Source organism: Athene noctua, chromosome 12, assembly GCF_965140245.1.
Source record: "Athene noctua chromosome 12, bAthNoc1.hap1.1, whole genome shotgun sequence".
Lineage (NCBI taxonomy): Eukaryota > Metazoa > Chordata > Aves > Strigiformes > Strigidae > Athene > Athene noctua.
Window position 1 is genome coordinate 16,992,045 of NC_134048.1, and position 16,271 is coordinate 17,008,315.

Below are 16,271 nucleotides of genomic sequence, written 5' to 3' on the forward strand. Positions count from 1 at the left end.
AGCAAGGACTGTAAACATAAGCAAGAAATGAGGTTGACGTGGGACTAATCAGAAATGCAAAGCCATGTCCTCTCCTACGGGCAAGTGGTCACTCATGTCTCTCCACTCATTTATAACCCTGAGAGTCACAGAAAGCACATCCCCTGTTTGAGCACCCAGCCCTTTCCAGCTAAATGGACGCTGCTGAATTGCAAGGGGCTTCAGATATTTCCAGTGTGGCTTCAGTGGTGCCTCATCAATGCCAGTCTTTCCCACTCCCCCCCGTCCACTTTCACTAAAAAAGAAAAAGGAAAAAATAGCCACCAGGATGGAAGAGTATCCAAAAAAACCCTTACGATGTAACTTCTCCCTAAAGCCGCCCTTCACATAAAATCTCACACACAAGAGAAAGAAAAGCTACTGACACAGCCAAGGTCTCAAAGGCACAGGTAGGTCATCTGAGGCTTGAAGTCAAAGTCTCCATTAACTTTAGGACATGTCTGAAAAGTGATTAGTTTTTCGCTCCTTGCAGAAAAGCCTACACGGCCCAATGCATCAGGTGTTGCTCTTTCAGGATCTCAGACTTTGTCCTTTTTCATGCTGGTGCCTTCACTAATTGCACAACCCCACGGCTAGAGCGATGGGATGCAGGATCAGAGGAGGCATTTCACTGCACGCTTTAGCTGCCATCTGTGGATGGGGCCACGCTGCAACAAATGTTGTTTTAAAGAACACATTAGAGGCTGCCTCTAATGCACTTGCCGTAAGCGTTCAGCTCCCATTTATCATCTGTCCCTGGTTCTCCAACTTGCCTAAAACTCAATTCTCTTTTTTTTTTTTTTTTTTTCCTCAAGACACCCTTTTCAAGACTTTTTTTTCTACCATTGATGTCTTAGTGTATCCCCTTGCAGATTTTTTGCCTTTTACTTCTTGAGAAAAGAAATGCCACAAAGAAGCCATTAGAACTCCTCAGTCATCTGATCTTGTCAGTAGATTCCTCTGACAAACAAGAAAACAAGGTGTGAGACCAATGCACAATCCCAAGGCAAGATCTTTGGGAGAGATGAGGACCTGGGGAAGGGGATCTGCTCCCACACAAGGTATCTCAGAACCATGCCAAACCAAGCCCAAGAGGAAGAGCTGAGTGTAGCAATATAAGCTCTGTGCCCTCCACCACAGCACAGCCAGGCTGGGAGTATCCAACACTGTCCTTTCCTCTTGTCTACCCAAAGTGGAGCAAAGCCAGTAATAGCCAGGGATGAGCAGGAGGAAAGTGGACCATGCACGGCCAGGAAGAAAGTGGGCCATGGGAGCAATCCTGGTTTAGCTGCCATTAGAGCCTGTTCTGCAGCAGACAGCAGCATCAACACAGAACAGAAAAGCAGAAACACACACCTTCCACAAAAAAAAATCATTAAGCTATAATCCTGCTTTTGGCTTGTTCTTTCATCAAAAAAGATGGTTTGGATAAAATAAAAATAAAAATCCATTAATCCTATTTGTTGTATGCTTGAAACAGACCCACAGGGACACTTAGCATCACTTAGAACACACTATATCACATTTAGGTACTGATGCTCCTGGCAGATTCTGTAAACACCAAAATGCCTTTAAAGATCTGATTTTTGGTACTTACAGACCTAAGCTAACAATCAGGACCCCAAATATTTGGTAAACAAATATAATGGTGAAACACTGCTGTGAGAGCTTACTATACTCATGGCAAGAGGGAGATGCAACAGGTGAACAGCAGAAACCACGACAGCCATGAGATGGTTGTGACATCTTAAGTATGGGGCTTGCAACGGTTACAGGCACAGACTGGAGCAGAATAGCCAAGAGGAAAATCCTGCTGCAGGGAAGGAAAAAATGAGCAAAAATCAGGGTGGAGCATAGTGTTGCTGGGCAAAATCTGCAGGAAAGGTAGACAGCAGTGACGGGATCACAGACTACAAAATCCCCTTGAGTGCCTCTGGATCAAGTGAACCTTCTTTAGAAAGGGCTTGATCCGCAGTCCAGGAAACCAATAGTGCAGAACCAAGTGCTTGTAGCCCTGATTTCCCTTCACACTGAAAAGATGTTTAAAAAACAAACCAAAATTAAGACAAATGCTGGGTTTGCTTGGAATAATTCATGAGTGCAAATTAAAAGAAGAAAGGTTAAACCACATCCACCAACTAAACGTGAAAACTGAGAAAAATAGCTGCAGAGGGTCACAGTGCCCCACCACCTGGGACAACCTACACACACCAGCACATCGTGCCATCTCTCCTGCTGACTCTGACAGCAAATTCCCTTGAAGCACGTTGGGAGCCTGGGATTTTAAGCAGACAGGGGTAACAACAGCTAAAACCACCGGTGTGAGCTCATAGCTGCTGCAGGAAGAATAATCAGTGTGGCCTTTCATCACCTCACCGTTCTCTATAGCAAAGGAGGGTTGGATTTGGAGTGCCCACACCAGACCACTCAATATCTGCATAGGAGACCCCATGGGACCCTTCCCTGGTGCATCAGGCAAAATGACAGGGAAACACCCCTTGGCAGAGCTGCTTTGACTGCAGGTCCCTGGATGCAGGGACTTGTTCAGGGCTACAGCATGGACCCACAGCCCCTTTCCCACTGTGTAACCCCACACTTTGGGGGAGCAAATAGGCTGACGAGGCAGAGGAAGCAATGCTGTGCTGAAACAGCATGAAATCCAGGCCAGGCAGCAGCAGGTCCTGACTGGGTGGGATATTGCATGTGGCAGACTTAACCTGCCTTGAACTGCATATATGGGTTTCACGCAAGGGGGCCAGAATAGCCTCTTAACTCTCCCTCCAGTATTTTGGGTGCAGAGAGAGAAGCAAAGGGCCCTCGTTCATCTTAAGGAATTTTTCAGAGCACGGATGCTCTCGACTTTTCAGAGGAAAGAGTGCATCTGCTGCACATCCCTCTCCCTGCCTGCCTGTGCTGTGGTACCCATGGGCTGCTCCAGCTGAAGCTGGGAAAAAGAAATCTCAGTGAGGAAGGAGATTTATTCCCAAAGATGGACTCATTACAGGCTTCCAGGTGCCAACTCTTAAAGCAAATTCTTTCAATCTCACACAGCATCTTTAAGAAATGATAGATTGCACTGGCTCAGAGGAAACTGTCTGCTCCGTGATAATAAATGAGTTGTTAGCAGAGGTAGCAGACTCCCAGACCCATTTGTGATCCAAAGGGCTTACAGCTGCTTCCCGTTTTCGCAATGCCAAAACCACAGAACATGCAGACAGAAAGGGATGGGAAGGCAGGCTCCTGAGCCCAGCTGCTTGTTGCTCTCCCGTGGCTAAAGGGAAACTGTCAAGTGCAATTTCTTTTTGATGGAGCCTTTTTTAAATTTAAATTTGCTATTGTTGAAAGTGAATAATTCTCTACGTTGGATGCAGGCTAGAATAACTAGGGAAAACACTGCAATTCTCACCTCTGCAGACTACACCTCTGGCAGCTCTGGACGTGAACCATCCTATAGCATGAGTGCCCGTAGTCCTACAGCAATGCACCTCATTCCTGGGGCTGCAGCCCCCCACAGGTCCATTAATGGAAACAACACCGAGACAAACTCACCTCTGCCAAAGGCTCCCGCAGTCCCACCAGAGGATGCTGCTGTCCCTCGGTCATCTTGACCCTGATTTCCCTCTACCTCCAGCCTCTGCGAGACCGCTCTAGATTTCACTGCACGGCTCTGGGAGTTTTTTTGTTTTTCCCCCTTTTGTTTTTAAAGTTGTTCTGCTCTAGTTGTTAGTTTGGATTCACACTTCTACCTGTCTTCCTGAGATAGGCTTGAAAGAGGAAACCAGAATGCGCATCGCGATCACACACCTCTGAGATCGTGGTCAAATGGCAATCAGAACTCAGGACCAGAGCAGGGTGAGATTCAGAGTATCCCCAGGATTTTCAGGTGTGTTTTGATTCCAGGTTTGGGGTCTGATTTGGCTTAGCTGCTAAAGGATGCTACTTTTTAAAATTACGCTTTTTTTCAGGCCAAACAGCTTTTTTTTTTTTTTTTTTTTTTTCCCCTCAAAAAAGCTCACAAGATTGTTTGTTCCAGTGTCACGCAGGACTTAGCTGTGCTCTTCCCATTAGAGCTGGTGGGGATTGCTCAGTCAAATCCCCAGGTGCTATTTTGAAAATGCTACAGTTAGCATCCGAAGTCATTCCTCCCCTGATGATACCAACTCTATGATCCCCCAGAGCCTACTCCTAGGGAAAGGCAGTATCAACTAGGAGCATATCAACAGAAAGAGGGAGAAAGAGACCTGCTTAAAGTAAAGACAGCAAAAAGCAAACCCAGACATCATTGTTTGAGCACTGCAAACACTACTGCCAGCAGTGAGCCCATGAAAAGTGAGAAATAGAAGAGGCTAAGAGGATGAGAGCATGTCTCTGGATGACGGCAGGCCCCTGCCCTTGAGCGGCCACTGCGGTACTGTTACAAAATACAGAAGGTGAACCTGAGAAGAGCAGTTTCTATGCCATGAACATATGTTTTCATCGCTTCTTAGCAATATATCAGAATAGCACAACTGCGAACTGGCTGTTTGCAATGTGATGCCTGCTTTTATCAAAGCCTTTACAGGCTGTTCACAGAGAGAGCAGGAAAATGTTTAGTACTGCTGAGGTATCACCTTCAGCAGAGTATTGAGGAATTAGCAGAAGAATATAATACAGCTGCAGACACTTTGGGTAGGAGTCTGCAGATGTATTACCTACCTCTCAAGGTCTCACAGTAAATTGACTAAGTCAAGTTTGTCACCTTGGCTTCTCATATCAACAAGGGAGATAAGCAGGCACCTCTGGAGGGCAATTCCTCCCTGTACCAAGATGGGTGTCTGACTGTTCAAAAGAAGAGCTCTCTGCTGATTACAGAGCTAACCTTAAGGAGTATCTAATCCTTAACCAGAAAAGTTGGAAGGGACAAATTCCTTTCTTCATGCTTTAAGGATTTAGGACCTGCTGCTTAAAGATGCTGCTAAGGCACAGAAGCAGCAACATGGCACGAGCACCCTGGGTCAAACTTGGGCTTGGTTCTTCCCCTCTCCCCCTGTCCCTCCACAGACATCTGGCAAAGCAGAACTGACCTGATAAGCGTGCAATTTTGTTGCTTTACCTGGCACTTTGCAGAGAGCGGAAAGGTTTAGTAAGGGGACAGTGAATCAGCATTTGTACTGAGGACACATGTAAAGACTTCACTTGAGAACAAGCTTTAATGGACTAAAGTTTGCCAAGCAAAGAAGAGAAGTTTGAGAATGGTCTCTCAACTGACAGCTGCTATCTGCAATGTTGTGTGTTGGTTTTCCCACTTCAGCATGACTGTTAAGCCTCACTAAAACTTTGTTGATGCTTGAATGAGCAAGCTCTTTGACAGAGCAAGCACATACCCCAAACTAGGGCTAGTTACTCCAGAACAAGAGGTGATACGGGGTTTTTGCAGAAGGTCTCAGCTCTGAAGGTGTATGGTTACTCTGGGAGCACGGTTGGAAATGCAGGAGCTATCTCACCTCTTGCCCAGGAGCTGCACAGTGAACTCACTGCCCTCTTTAAAGTTAACACATGAACATGGACATGTCTGGGAACATGAAGAGCTTGTTTTCCAGTCTGTGGGTGACTGTGAATGGGCGTCCTCCTGTCCCAGGACTGTGTGGGGTTCTGCGAGTTCAGGAGAGGTGCTGGTATCTACTCCCTCCAAGGTGTCTGCTGAGTCTGGCACATGAGGCTGCTAAGGTGGAGGATGTTATGATAAAGATGACTCAATGTTAGAAATCTGCCTAACTTCATCCACACATTTCTTGTGGGTTCCCAAAAAACTGATGACTCTTAATGCCTGTCAACCTAGGCTAATCCAGGTCCCAGCCTCCAGCAAGGCTCTGTGCTCCCCAGATAATCTCCCTTTGCTGTCCCCAGAGGAGATGAGCACAGGGACTCCCAGATTACCATCCCCACACCTCGAGGCTGCAGACAGTGGGTTTTGGTTGGCACAGCCATAACAAGCTGAGCAGAAAAGACCCCAGAACCAGGACAGGCTGGAAGACAGAATTAATTGCGATTAAATCTGTGCAGTGCACTCAGCTCTGCTTTTGCTCTGGATGGACTAGGGACAGCTGCTGTGCCTGACTGTTTTTCTGGGACAGTGAACTGGAAACGGCATCGCTGCATGGCCTGTGCCATAGCTCGCTTCCTCGTCCTTGCCTGCAACAGCAATGTCCCCTCAGCCCCTTCCCCCACTGCAGCTGTATGTGGTTTGGCTTCCTATTACTTCCTTTGGTAATTCATTAAAGACATTAATCACCTTCTGCACAAAGACATTTCTCCTGAACTCCCTGCAGGCTAGGCCTCTTTCTCAGCTGCGGCTCTGCGGGCTGCTTCAGCCCTTTGCAGACACAGTGCTGGCGGCCCAGACCTGCCCCCATTTCCCTGCTGATCTGGGTCCCTGCTAGACACGGATCAGGTGGTCATCCCCAAGCCTCCCCCGCCACCTGTGCTCCGACAAGAGCCTCTCTTCCAGCTAACCTTCACCCCACCGTCGTCTACATCTCAGCATTTGTTGTCTCACTTTTCCCTGGCCAAATGGCCCTATCTCAGGACCAACACATGGCCCTCTGCTCCCGTGCATCATGCAACAAGTCATATATAAATGGGAGGTGCTCATCATGTAATAAGGATGCAAGGTGTCCTGCTGCACAGGGCTGACGGAGGGGAAAGCACAGTGGCATGTTGGGACTGCCACAGCAGCAAGAGAGCTGCAGGCTGTGTTAAATACGCTGCCAGTTTGCAATACTCATCCCATGCAGGGGATTCCCTGCCCTAAGCAGAGGTTTGGCTCTGTGGTAGTTACAGGAAGGAGAGGGAGGCCAGGAGTGAGTGGAGCTACAGTGCTGGCCAGATGGGAGACACCAACAGGCTCTAGCTCATATTTGGGCAGAAGGAGACAGAGCCCTTGCAAAGCAAAACCTCCCCTGGCTCAGCTAAGGGCTGGAAACAGAGACAAGGGAAAACTCCAGCTACGGCATGTCCACAGTCTTTCTAGAGCTGCTGCCTGTCCCCTTTTCCATGCCAGGTCTCCAAGTGATGCTCCTGACCCAGCATCCATCCTCCATCCCTGTGTGCTCTCTGTTGGACTCTGCTTGCCCATGCTCTCCCCACGAGCTCCCATGCTTGCTGGTAATTTTTTTCTTCTCTCACCTGCCAGAATAGCAACACCCTCCTCTTTCTCATGGACGGCGTGAAATGGGGTGTGGGTGTTGTGTGGAAGGAAAGCTAACAAGGCTCAGGGTACTCAGGGGATATCGGCAGGCCCACTGGAGAAAAACCACGTCTGAATCAGTGTAGTCACACTGATGTCTTTTGCTCTGGAAGCTTACTGCTAGCAAAGATCAAAGCGAAGTGTTTGGGAGGGCAGGGAGGTGAGAAATAGCTCTCCCTTTCTTGTGAGATCCTTCCATGATGCATCCAGATTACTTACAACAGCTTCTGTACTTCTCCTCTGGCTTCTATACCTCTCCTCCAATCTCTCAGCCCTCAACCTTTCATCTCCCTCCCACTTCATCTCCTCTAGCAGTTACAGGACCTTGCTTATTAAATCACGCCAAGACTCCTATAGCATATAGAGAGATGCAGACACATATGCTATATACACACAAGAATCCTGCCGTCAGTTGTATGTTACATCTCAGTCTTAGACATCAGTTGTTTTCTTTTTCACTCCTCCACTCTGCCAAAAACAAATAAAATCAGAGAATGAAAAGACCCTCTTGAAGAAGCCAAAATATGGCAATTTGTAGCTGTTACTTGCTTCTTCATTGCCTCTCACTGATACTTCCTCAAGGGATCAATCAGTCCTGCAATGCATAAGGATGTCTCCACCTGAAACTGCAACCCTGGATGAGGGTTGGCAAGGGTGTGGTTTGCAGAGAATGTGGAAAATAACTAATACATTAATAAAAAGAATCAATGTTGCTGGGTGTGTGTGAGGGTGTTGTTCTTTTATGTTGTGTTGTGGTGGGTTTTTTTAAGAATGCCCCAGAGGGAACAAGTGGGTCTGGCTGCTAAAGGGCAGCTTGAGAAAATCAACCAGAGACTCGTTACTGTGTAAGCTAATGAGTGATCAGTTCAGCAGGTGAGCAGGGAACAGTTTCTGCTGGGTAGCATGCTGTTATTATTCTAATAATTCAGTATTATTTTAATTTTTTTTTTTTCTAGGATGATTGTGGATTGCTAATGGCTCAGTTTGGCCCTTCTTCTGCATCTTGCCTAATACTTGATTTCCTCAGAAGTCCCTGTAACCTCCCAGAGCACATCCCATGCTCTACCAGATGGCACTTTTCACAGGGAAGAACGTTACCCTCCTTCAGTCCTACAGAACTAAAAGCAGAGAATTAAACCCCCATCTCTCTTTAAAGGAATGCCGTTGAAAGAAATGCATCTTTGTCTTCAAACTTGTGTTAATACTGCACCCTGAAGAATTTGGATCTGCAGAATATTAAAGTCTCCCTGACTTATTCCCTCTTTAAGGAGCATGTTGATTTTGTGTTTGTTCTGAGCTTCATGTGTCACTGAAGCTAACCGGGACTATTTCTAGTGACAGAGAGATGTTGTCTTTGGGCCGTAACCCTATTAAAGAAAATGGAAACGTATATATCTAAAATTCCCACTAGAGTTTTGGAAAGGAACAGCGTGCTTCCCCACGCTGCTTTCCTTGCAGCCACATGAAGATTTCCACTCTCACCTTGCTAATATACCAAAAAATAGAGCCTGTGTGTTTCTGGCTCAGTAGGACCCCTATCACAAAAAAAAAGCTTTGTTTTTAGAGAAGAAAGGATAAGCTGTGAGTGAAAACTGTGACTGTCACACAATGGACAGGTCTGGCCTCTGCTGCTCACTGTTTCTTAAATCCCTTCTCTGCCTGCTGCAGAGCCCAAATTTTACCTCTTCAGTGTCTTTTTTGCTTGTCACCAATGAGTATTTGGGATCCTTTCTAGATGAGCAGATAGATTTGCAGGCATGAAATTCCCCTTATTCCTCCTCTGATTTTTCCTAATTGCGTCATATCAGCTTTTCTCCTCAGGCACCGCTCCCACAGCCCAGTATAAAGAACTAAATGCATAAAAATAGTCATGCAAAAAGTGCCCCCCATGCCCTTTGGAGAGAACTGGACACAGAAGACTGGGGGAAACCCGTTCCTGATGCCTGACAGGTGCTGCCAGCCTCTTGGCAGGGCTGCCTTTGCCAAATGACAGTGGAGCCCCATCAGTGTCCCCGTTGATGATATTGGCCCATGTTCACCCAAGGCTCTCCATGCCCAGATCTGTGAAGGTAGAAAGACAACCTGCCCTGTCTTGGCAGCTGTAGCTGAGGAAATGGCTCAGCACTCAGGTTTTAAATCCTTTTTCTTCTTGGGGAAAGCACATGGGACAAGCTCCCACCTTCTTCAGCAGCAGCTGTGACTGCGGAGCATCCAGTGCCCACCCCACAACCCCTGCAGAGACCTTGGAGACAGGAGGCTGGTGTCACCCACAGGAGCAGCTCCCTCCTGTTTGGCAGGATTTCACCCATCAGCACCCTCCTTGGGGTTGGACCTGACTTTGTAAGGTGCTGGCACCTCACTAAACAAGCATGCATTCACTAGAAAGCTACAGCCCATCCCTGCCAGCAATTGAGCATCCTTAACCTCAATTTGTTCTAACGTGAATTGATTCTCTGTGATTCATCTGCCTGCATCACATCCTTTCCTATTCCAAAATCTAAGGAGATGTATTTCCTTGTAGTACCTGTGTTGTATTAATCAGACTGCATCTGATCACTGAATCCATGTTTCTGTTGGCTTAACTCACATTAAATAGTCATAGCTAGCATCCTGAGCTCTGCAGAAAAAAAAAAAAAAATCCTGAAGCATTTACATGAGATTTCTGACACCGCAAAAATAAAAACAAGTCTACCAACACAACAATTACATACTATTATAAGGCTGGTCTTATTTAGACTGTGGAAGTTTAATTATAAAAAATTGCATTTTAATTGATTGCTGCTGGAATAATTACAGCAACACCTTTCCAAAAAATGGCGACCATCGTATGTTTGTCAACAAAGAAGCTTCCTTTAAATTCAACACGCAATAATTGTTTAATTAAGCCAAATTTAGATCCTCGTTTGACAACATTCAAATGTTTGCCTATTCCTTCCTGTCTCTGAGAGGTAATTTGAGAGATAAAAAGCAATCTCCAGAAATACTCTATCTATATACATAAGTATCCAAGAAAAAGAAGAAAAAGAAGTACTTCATTTCATAGCTGATCTGGATCTAAGCTTGCTGCTATTGATAAGAACATAAGCACAGAATGAGTGATCACTACAAATCCCTCTCTAATTGGTACTGGGAGGCCTTGATAAAATATGAACAGACTCCAAACTACATGTTCATTTTCTAATATGCAGAACAGATTCAACTGTTGATATTCTAGCAGCACCCAGAGCCCATAGTCAGTATGGACCCCACAGTAACTGTAGCTGTGCATACATGGAAGGAGAAGGATAAATGATTAACTGTTTTTCAGCCTCTTTACAGTTTTTTTGCAGCTGCAAAACACTGCTGCTGTCCTGTGCAGACCTGTGCATTTCAGGTGTGCAGCCCCTGAATGTCCCTTCTCAGTACCCCAACACCAAAGCACACAAAATCCAATGGCTGCATCAGCAAAGCTACAGGGCTGCACTGAACGGAGGTTTTTTTAGTCGCTGGTCATCCCTGAGAAGTGGAGTGAGTTTTGCAGGGACAGATTTACCAAGCTGGTGACTCACCTTCTGTGAGTACCACTCAACAGGGCATGTCCCCCAGGTCACAGCCAGGGACGTCTGCTGCTGAGCCACTGTCTTCCCCCGACAGCGAGAGCCACCACCACCGTCTGCCTGACACCGCCGGGGCTCACCTGGGGACTCCAGCCAGAGTCTGCAAGCAGGAGGCTCTGCACCACAAATTAAATGAAGCTGTGGAGCTGTGCCTGAAACAACCCGTATTCCCCAAGGAGCTGGGCTATGCGCAGGATGGGGATGTGCATTACATGTGCATGAATGGAGGCTGAGAAGAAGAATCAAAGCATTACCAGCACAGGTTGTCTCAAGTAAGCAGCCTCTCATCCCTTTGCTGCCGACAGGACACGGTGCTCATGGTCACTGGACTTCCCAGGAACAGGAATTTGCAACTCTCTCTTAAGCTTCAGACCCCGTGCGTCTCCGCATCTGGCACAGAGCAGCCCTCTTCTCGTCCCACACCTCCCAGCTCAGACCTCACCATCAGCCCTGCCATGCTAGGTCTGCTCTGAGCACAGTCACAGCAAAACCCAGCCAGGCAGAGTTTGCTAGAGACTGTGTTGAGGCCATAAAGCTCTTTTGAAAACATGGCCAAAGACAGAATCTGTGAACATGTTTTTAAAGATGATCGAAAGGGTTTGCTCTGCTACGTCACTAGGCAAACCTTACAGCTACACCACACCATCATTTTACCCTTCATAGTCACCCGGCACTGCTATATACTTCTGCTGAAGGAAGGACTCTAAATTCACCTTCCCCATGACCAATTGCCTTGGCCTTCAAAGAAACAGCACAAAAATATAAAGTCTCCCAACCTTTAGTTAGGAACCTTTAAATTGACAGGTGTGTATTTTCCTACCAGTAAGCCACACCACGTACTCAGGTGCAAACACAGAGCATGTTCATTACCATCTATTCTGTGGAGTGGAATGAATTCAGGAAGATATATGAGTTATTGAAATGTGCCCGTGTTTCAGTGATACAACAATATTAGCATCAACCACACACATGAAATATGAAGTTGCTGCACATCGTATCTACTACCTATTTTTGCTTTCTTTATGATTACGGCTTGCATAAAATCATAATCTACTGATATGTTACGCACAGGGACCACAAGACCCTGTAGATGGATGGTGCCCCACACAGAGGTATTCACAATCACTGCGTAATGATAAAAAGTCCACAACTAGAAACATCAGAAATGCAAAAGTTGTTGCTGGGCTGTCACAGGCAGCCCAGCACAACAGCAGCCTCCTGGTATTTTACAGGTTTATCACTTTCATGGGTATTATTGTTACCAATTTACGATCGTCACTAGCACATCATTAACGGCTTCCTATCACTGTCACCGGTGCACAAATGGGTGCATGTCATACTGTAAATTCACCCACTGTCACAGAAAAGCTTGCTCATCCTAACTGGTAAGCAGATATATGTCAGGCAGAGGTGTCACAGTTGATGCTGAGATACATTTTGCATACGATCTCCTTAGACAGGGTGCTGTCATTTTGCTGCAGTTCATCCCGCCACTTCATCATCGCCCTGCAAGCTGCCCAACAAGGCTTTTTACTTCTGCCATCACCACTGATTCTTAATATATATTCTGTATTTTGAACGATGCTACTTCAGGCACTTGCCATAAGGACTGCATTTAGCACATGAGGACAGATCCTAGCACGAGGCAGGACTTGCCATGGGGCTGGGACCTACTAGTCTTCCTCAGAGGTCCTACAGGAGATCCTGACAGGGGCAGCACCAGGTTTACAGGGTCCAAACACCCCTGACTTAGCCATCAGAGAAACAGGTAGTGCCAGTGACAAGGAAATGCTGTGTTCTCTATCTCCATGGGAACAAAAACTGGTACTTTAACTGAGCCAGTATCATGGCCAGTCTTTTCTCAGAAGATAAGGACCACTGCGTGGGCAGGGTTTTTATTCTCTGTAAATAAACAGATCTTTCTGCTGATATCTAGTCTTGGCAACCAGGAAGGGAATTTGCTGGAAGATGAGGAAAGAGATAATTCCTGCCAAAAGTTTCACTCCAGCCCTAGAGTACTAAAACCAAGTCTCCTATCAGCCTGGGTATTTTGGGTTGTTTTTTTCTTTCCCCTAGGGTACATGGAATAACACCTTCTTTTGTGCTTACAAAACAAATGCTGCCTTCCATAGTCTGGAAGAACTTAGGAAGTTTTTAATTATAAGAAAAGGAAAATGAGGGCAAGTGAAGTTGGGCTGTGAGGAGTGCTCCGCTGGTCTGATCTAGGACAACGTGCCCTACATAGAACTCAAATATAACATCCTTTGGGAGGTTGTCTTGCTTCCATTCAGCTTTTGTGAGACCACCCCCGCCCCCGTGGTACTAATGACAGATTTCTGAAGCATCACTAGTATCGTGGTCTTGCTATCAACGTTAATGCTGTAAACAAAACCATCAGTGGCAGGCAAAGAGAGGGAGGGAAAACTATGTGCAGATGGAGAATTTATTCTATTGATATTCTTGCAGTTTCTGCTTTCTTCCTGCTATCAGCACTGAAATAGCTCATCTCCAGCCACAGTCAGCAACTCTACCCCGGGTGGGTGACGCTTTCCCTTGACAGATACACGGTCTGTCTTTTTTTTCTTCTATTTGTCTAGTTTTTCTGCCAAGGAAGTGCCATTGGATTGCACTAAAATAGTTGCTCCACCTTGATGGGAACCTTGTAGTTGGCAAATAGAGGGATATTAAGAAAAATAGAAAATCTTTAGATGTGTCATTAGACACTCCAATGAAAGTGTGGCCAAATTGTTACTTCTCTCTCCTATGTCACACTGGCCAGGAAATTCCTGCAATCTTATATTTGCAAACCTTCCAAGAGAAAAAAAATACAGTATTTTTCTTTTCTTCAAAGAGCCTTATTAATTCCCCTCCTGTACATTCCCGGTTCTTTTTGCAGGAAAGCATTTTTCCCTTCTGTGTATTTCTGAGCAGAGAGAACAGTTTGTGTCCACCTCTACGCCACTCTCCACATGACTAAACTGCCAAGAGGATGTTTCGGTGAATCAAAAGGATACTACGGACATGAGCCAACAACAATCCAACAAGCTCTGCAAAGGGAAGGGTTCCTCCAGTCCCTCCTGACAGTCCTCATACACACACACAGAGGCTCAGAGAGTGAAAGCAGTGTCTGACACCAAGTTGAACCGAGAAATTCTTAGTGCATCGCATCCCGGCGGTGCGAGCCCCCCATGCACAGCACAGCACCGCGCCGCTCGCTCCAAGGGAAGCAAATGCTGCAACAGCCCCTAACGCAACCCCCGGGCTGTTTTATGGGGGTCTGTTTTCCTCTGGTTCCCTCCTGGTCTCATTTGTTGCTGTTAATCTTGGCATTACCTGGCAAGCCAGTTTTTCTTTTTCCAACTATATCATCTAAGAACAGCACAGTTAATGTGCTGTGCTTTAGTGGGATACAGATACACACCCCAGCATCGACTTTGGGGCGTGAATTCAGTCTTTAATACTTGTTTTTAAAGCCATTGATTTAGCTGGTTCTTGAGACTAGAACTCTCTTACATCCCTGCATTATCAGGCATGCCCCTTACTGTGGATCTGGACTCCACTTGCACCAAGCTGCTGTTTTCTGATAAGTCTTTCTTAAATTACAAGGACAGATGGCTAAACTGGGGCTGAAGAAGAAGCTGTTCACACTAAACAGAGACTTCTGTACACCCAGTGGGTGGAAAGGGGTGTCTCTGTTGTACATCAGGGCTATAGGAAATATGGGAATGAAACCTCAACATAATGAGTTGGGCAGAGGTTAGAGAAACAAGAGGAAATTAATTGTTGGGGGTTTTACACTGTTTTGGAAGCAATGAAAGAGAAAATGCAAGACATGCTGAATAACTGCAGCACTACCTCACCCCTATGTCTTAGCACAAATCAAAATGATTCAGAAATTGTTTGCCAATGTGTTTGGGGTTTTCTTGCATGGAACCTAAAGGCAAGCTGCATGTTTTGAGCAAGATGTCCCATATGTCTGACACAAAAAAAACCCCAGCCAAGACTAAAGAAACCAAAGTAAGAGAAAGTACGGCAAACGCCGCTACTTACAGGTGTATGTCATTTCAAAGCTGTCGCTAATGTTCACAATGTCGATCTGGGGAAGGAGCTTAGGGGGTTCCGTGAGCTGAGACAACGCAAACCTAAAAGCCGCATGTTCCTGGGACTGTTGATTAGGAAATAACCCCCCTGAGGAGAAAAACAGAACAAGAAGAAAGGTCTTAAACACACCCATATGAGCAACCTCTTCAGTTCAAAATATTCCTGTGAGCAGAGGCTACAGCTCCCCAGCCCAGGGAGTGCCTCGACACTCAGAAACCCTCCAGCATGCAAGACCTGGGGGGCTTTGTGCCCACTGTGGACAGGCTGGGAGCAGAAAACCTTTCCAGCTCGTGCATTATGTAACGCCTGGATCACATATAGGAGCCCTGATGCTTCCCTGGGCCTGGCAGCCTGTGGGGTCAGGGTGAACCAGGGCTTTGGCTCAACCTCCTCACCCCCCATAACTTTAAGGAAGAGAAATGGAAGCACTGTCAAGGTTACCTTTATAAAGGAGGAATGAGAGTCTTTTTTCCTCCTCCCCTCACTTGTAATTAGGCTCAGTTTAAACCCTGCTGACTAAGAGTAGGCATTTGCTCCAGAAGGGGTGCAGGGGTTCCCCCACTCTATGGGACTCTGGGGTATGGGGCAGACGGGCCCAACGAGTGCAGCACTGGGTGGATGGGGACAGGGCTGCGAGAGCCAGAGCAACGTGGGACCCATGGCCAAACAACTCCTGCTACTGGAAGTTTGCTGCATGGAAAAATTCTAAATTTAACAGGTGACAGTGGCCAGACTCAAAGAGAGAAGGAAATCAAAAGCTTGAGCCTCAAAGGGATCGATCTGAGCAGAAGTACAGACAAGCCCCAAACCAGAGGATGACATAAATAGGACAGGAACTGGGACCAGGCTGGACCCAGGCTTAGAGCCTTTCTCTCCCCATAGACCTGCCGGGATAACCCGACCCTAGGAAAAGTTTCCTGCCGCTCCCACAGCAGGAAACTTGGCTTGTGGCAGATCCCTTCACAGCATCCAGGAAGATGGTATTAAATTCAGACCGTCTGGTAATTATTTGCATTTAAAGAGAGCACTGTAATTGGCATTTTACGAGTAGGGAAAGAAAGCACTTAGCAACAAGGTAGAATGAAAATGAAACTATTAATGCCCACCCCTCCAGGACAGATGGCTTGGGGAAGAAACAAATGTGCAGAGACCTGCCATCAACGGCACTCTGCACATCTTTAGTATGAGGGCATCTCCTTGTTGTGTGGAAAGGGCTATTTGTGCATGAATATCCGCCCCCCACACACACCCGCCTCGTTCCTCCCACCCTCCAGCCTAATCATGGGTGTCAGAGGAATAAGATGCTAGTAGCCAAGTTAAGCTCGGCTATA

General features: G+C 46.5%; 1 protein-coding gene across 9 annotated transcripts in view; it reads right to left on the minus strand.

The window, feature by feature from the left end:
• GRIA1 (glutamate ionotropic receptor AMPA type subunit 1) overlaps nt 1-16,271 on the minus strand; it is a 193,438-nt gene that overhangs the window by 108,682 nt on the left and 68,485 nt on the right. For 8 of the 9 annotated variants that reach the window (XM_074916519.1, XM_074916523.1, XM_074916522.1 and 5 more), the window contains one exon: nt 14,890-15,027. The exons of the other annotated variant lie outside the window; for it this stretch is intronic. In XM_074916519.1, the coding sequence (XP_074772620.1) occupies nt 14,890-15,027 (138 nt within the window). The remainder of the gene's footprint in view (nt 1-14,889; nt 15,028-16,271) is intronic. 9 annotated transcript variants of the gene reach the window in all.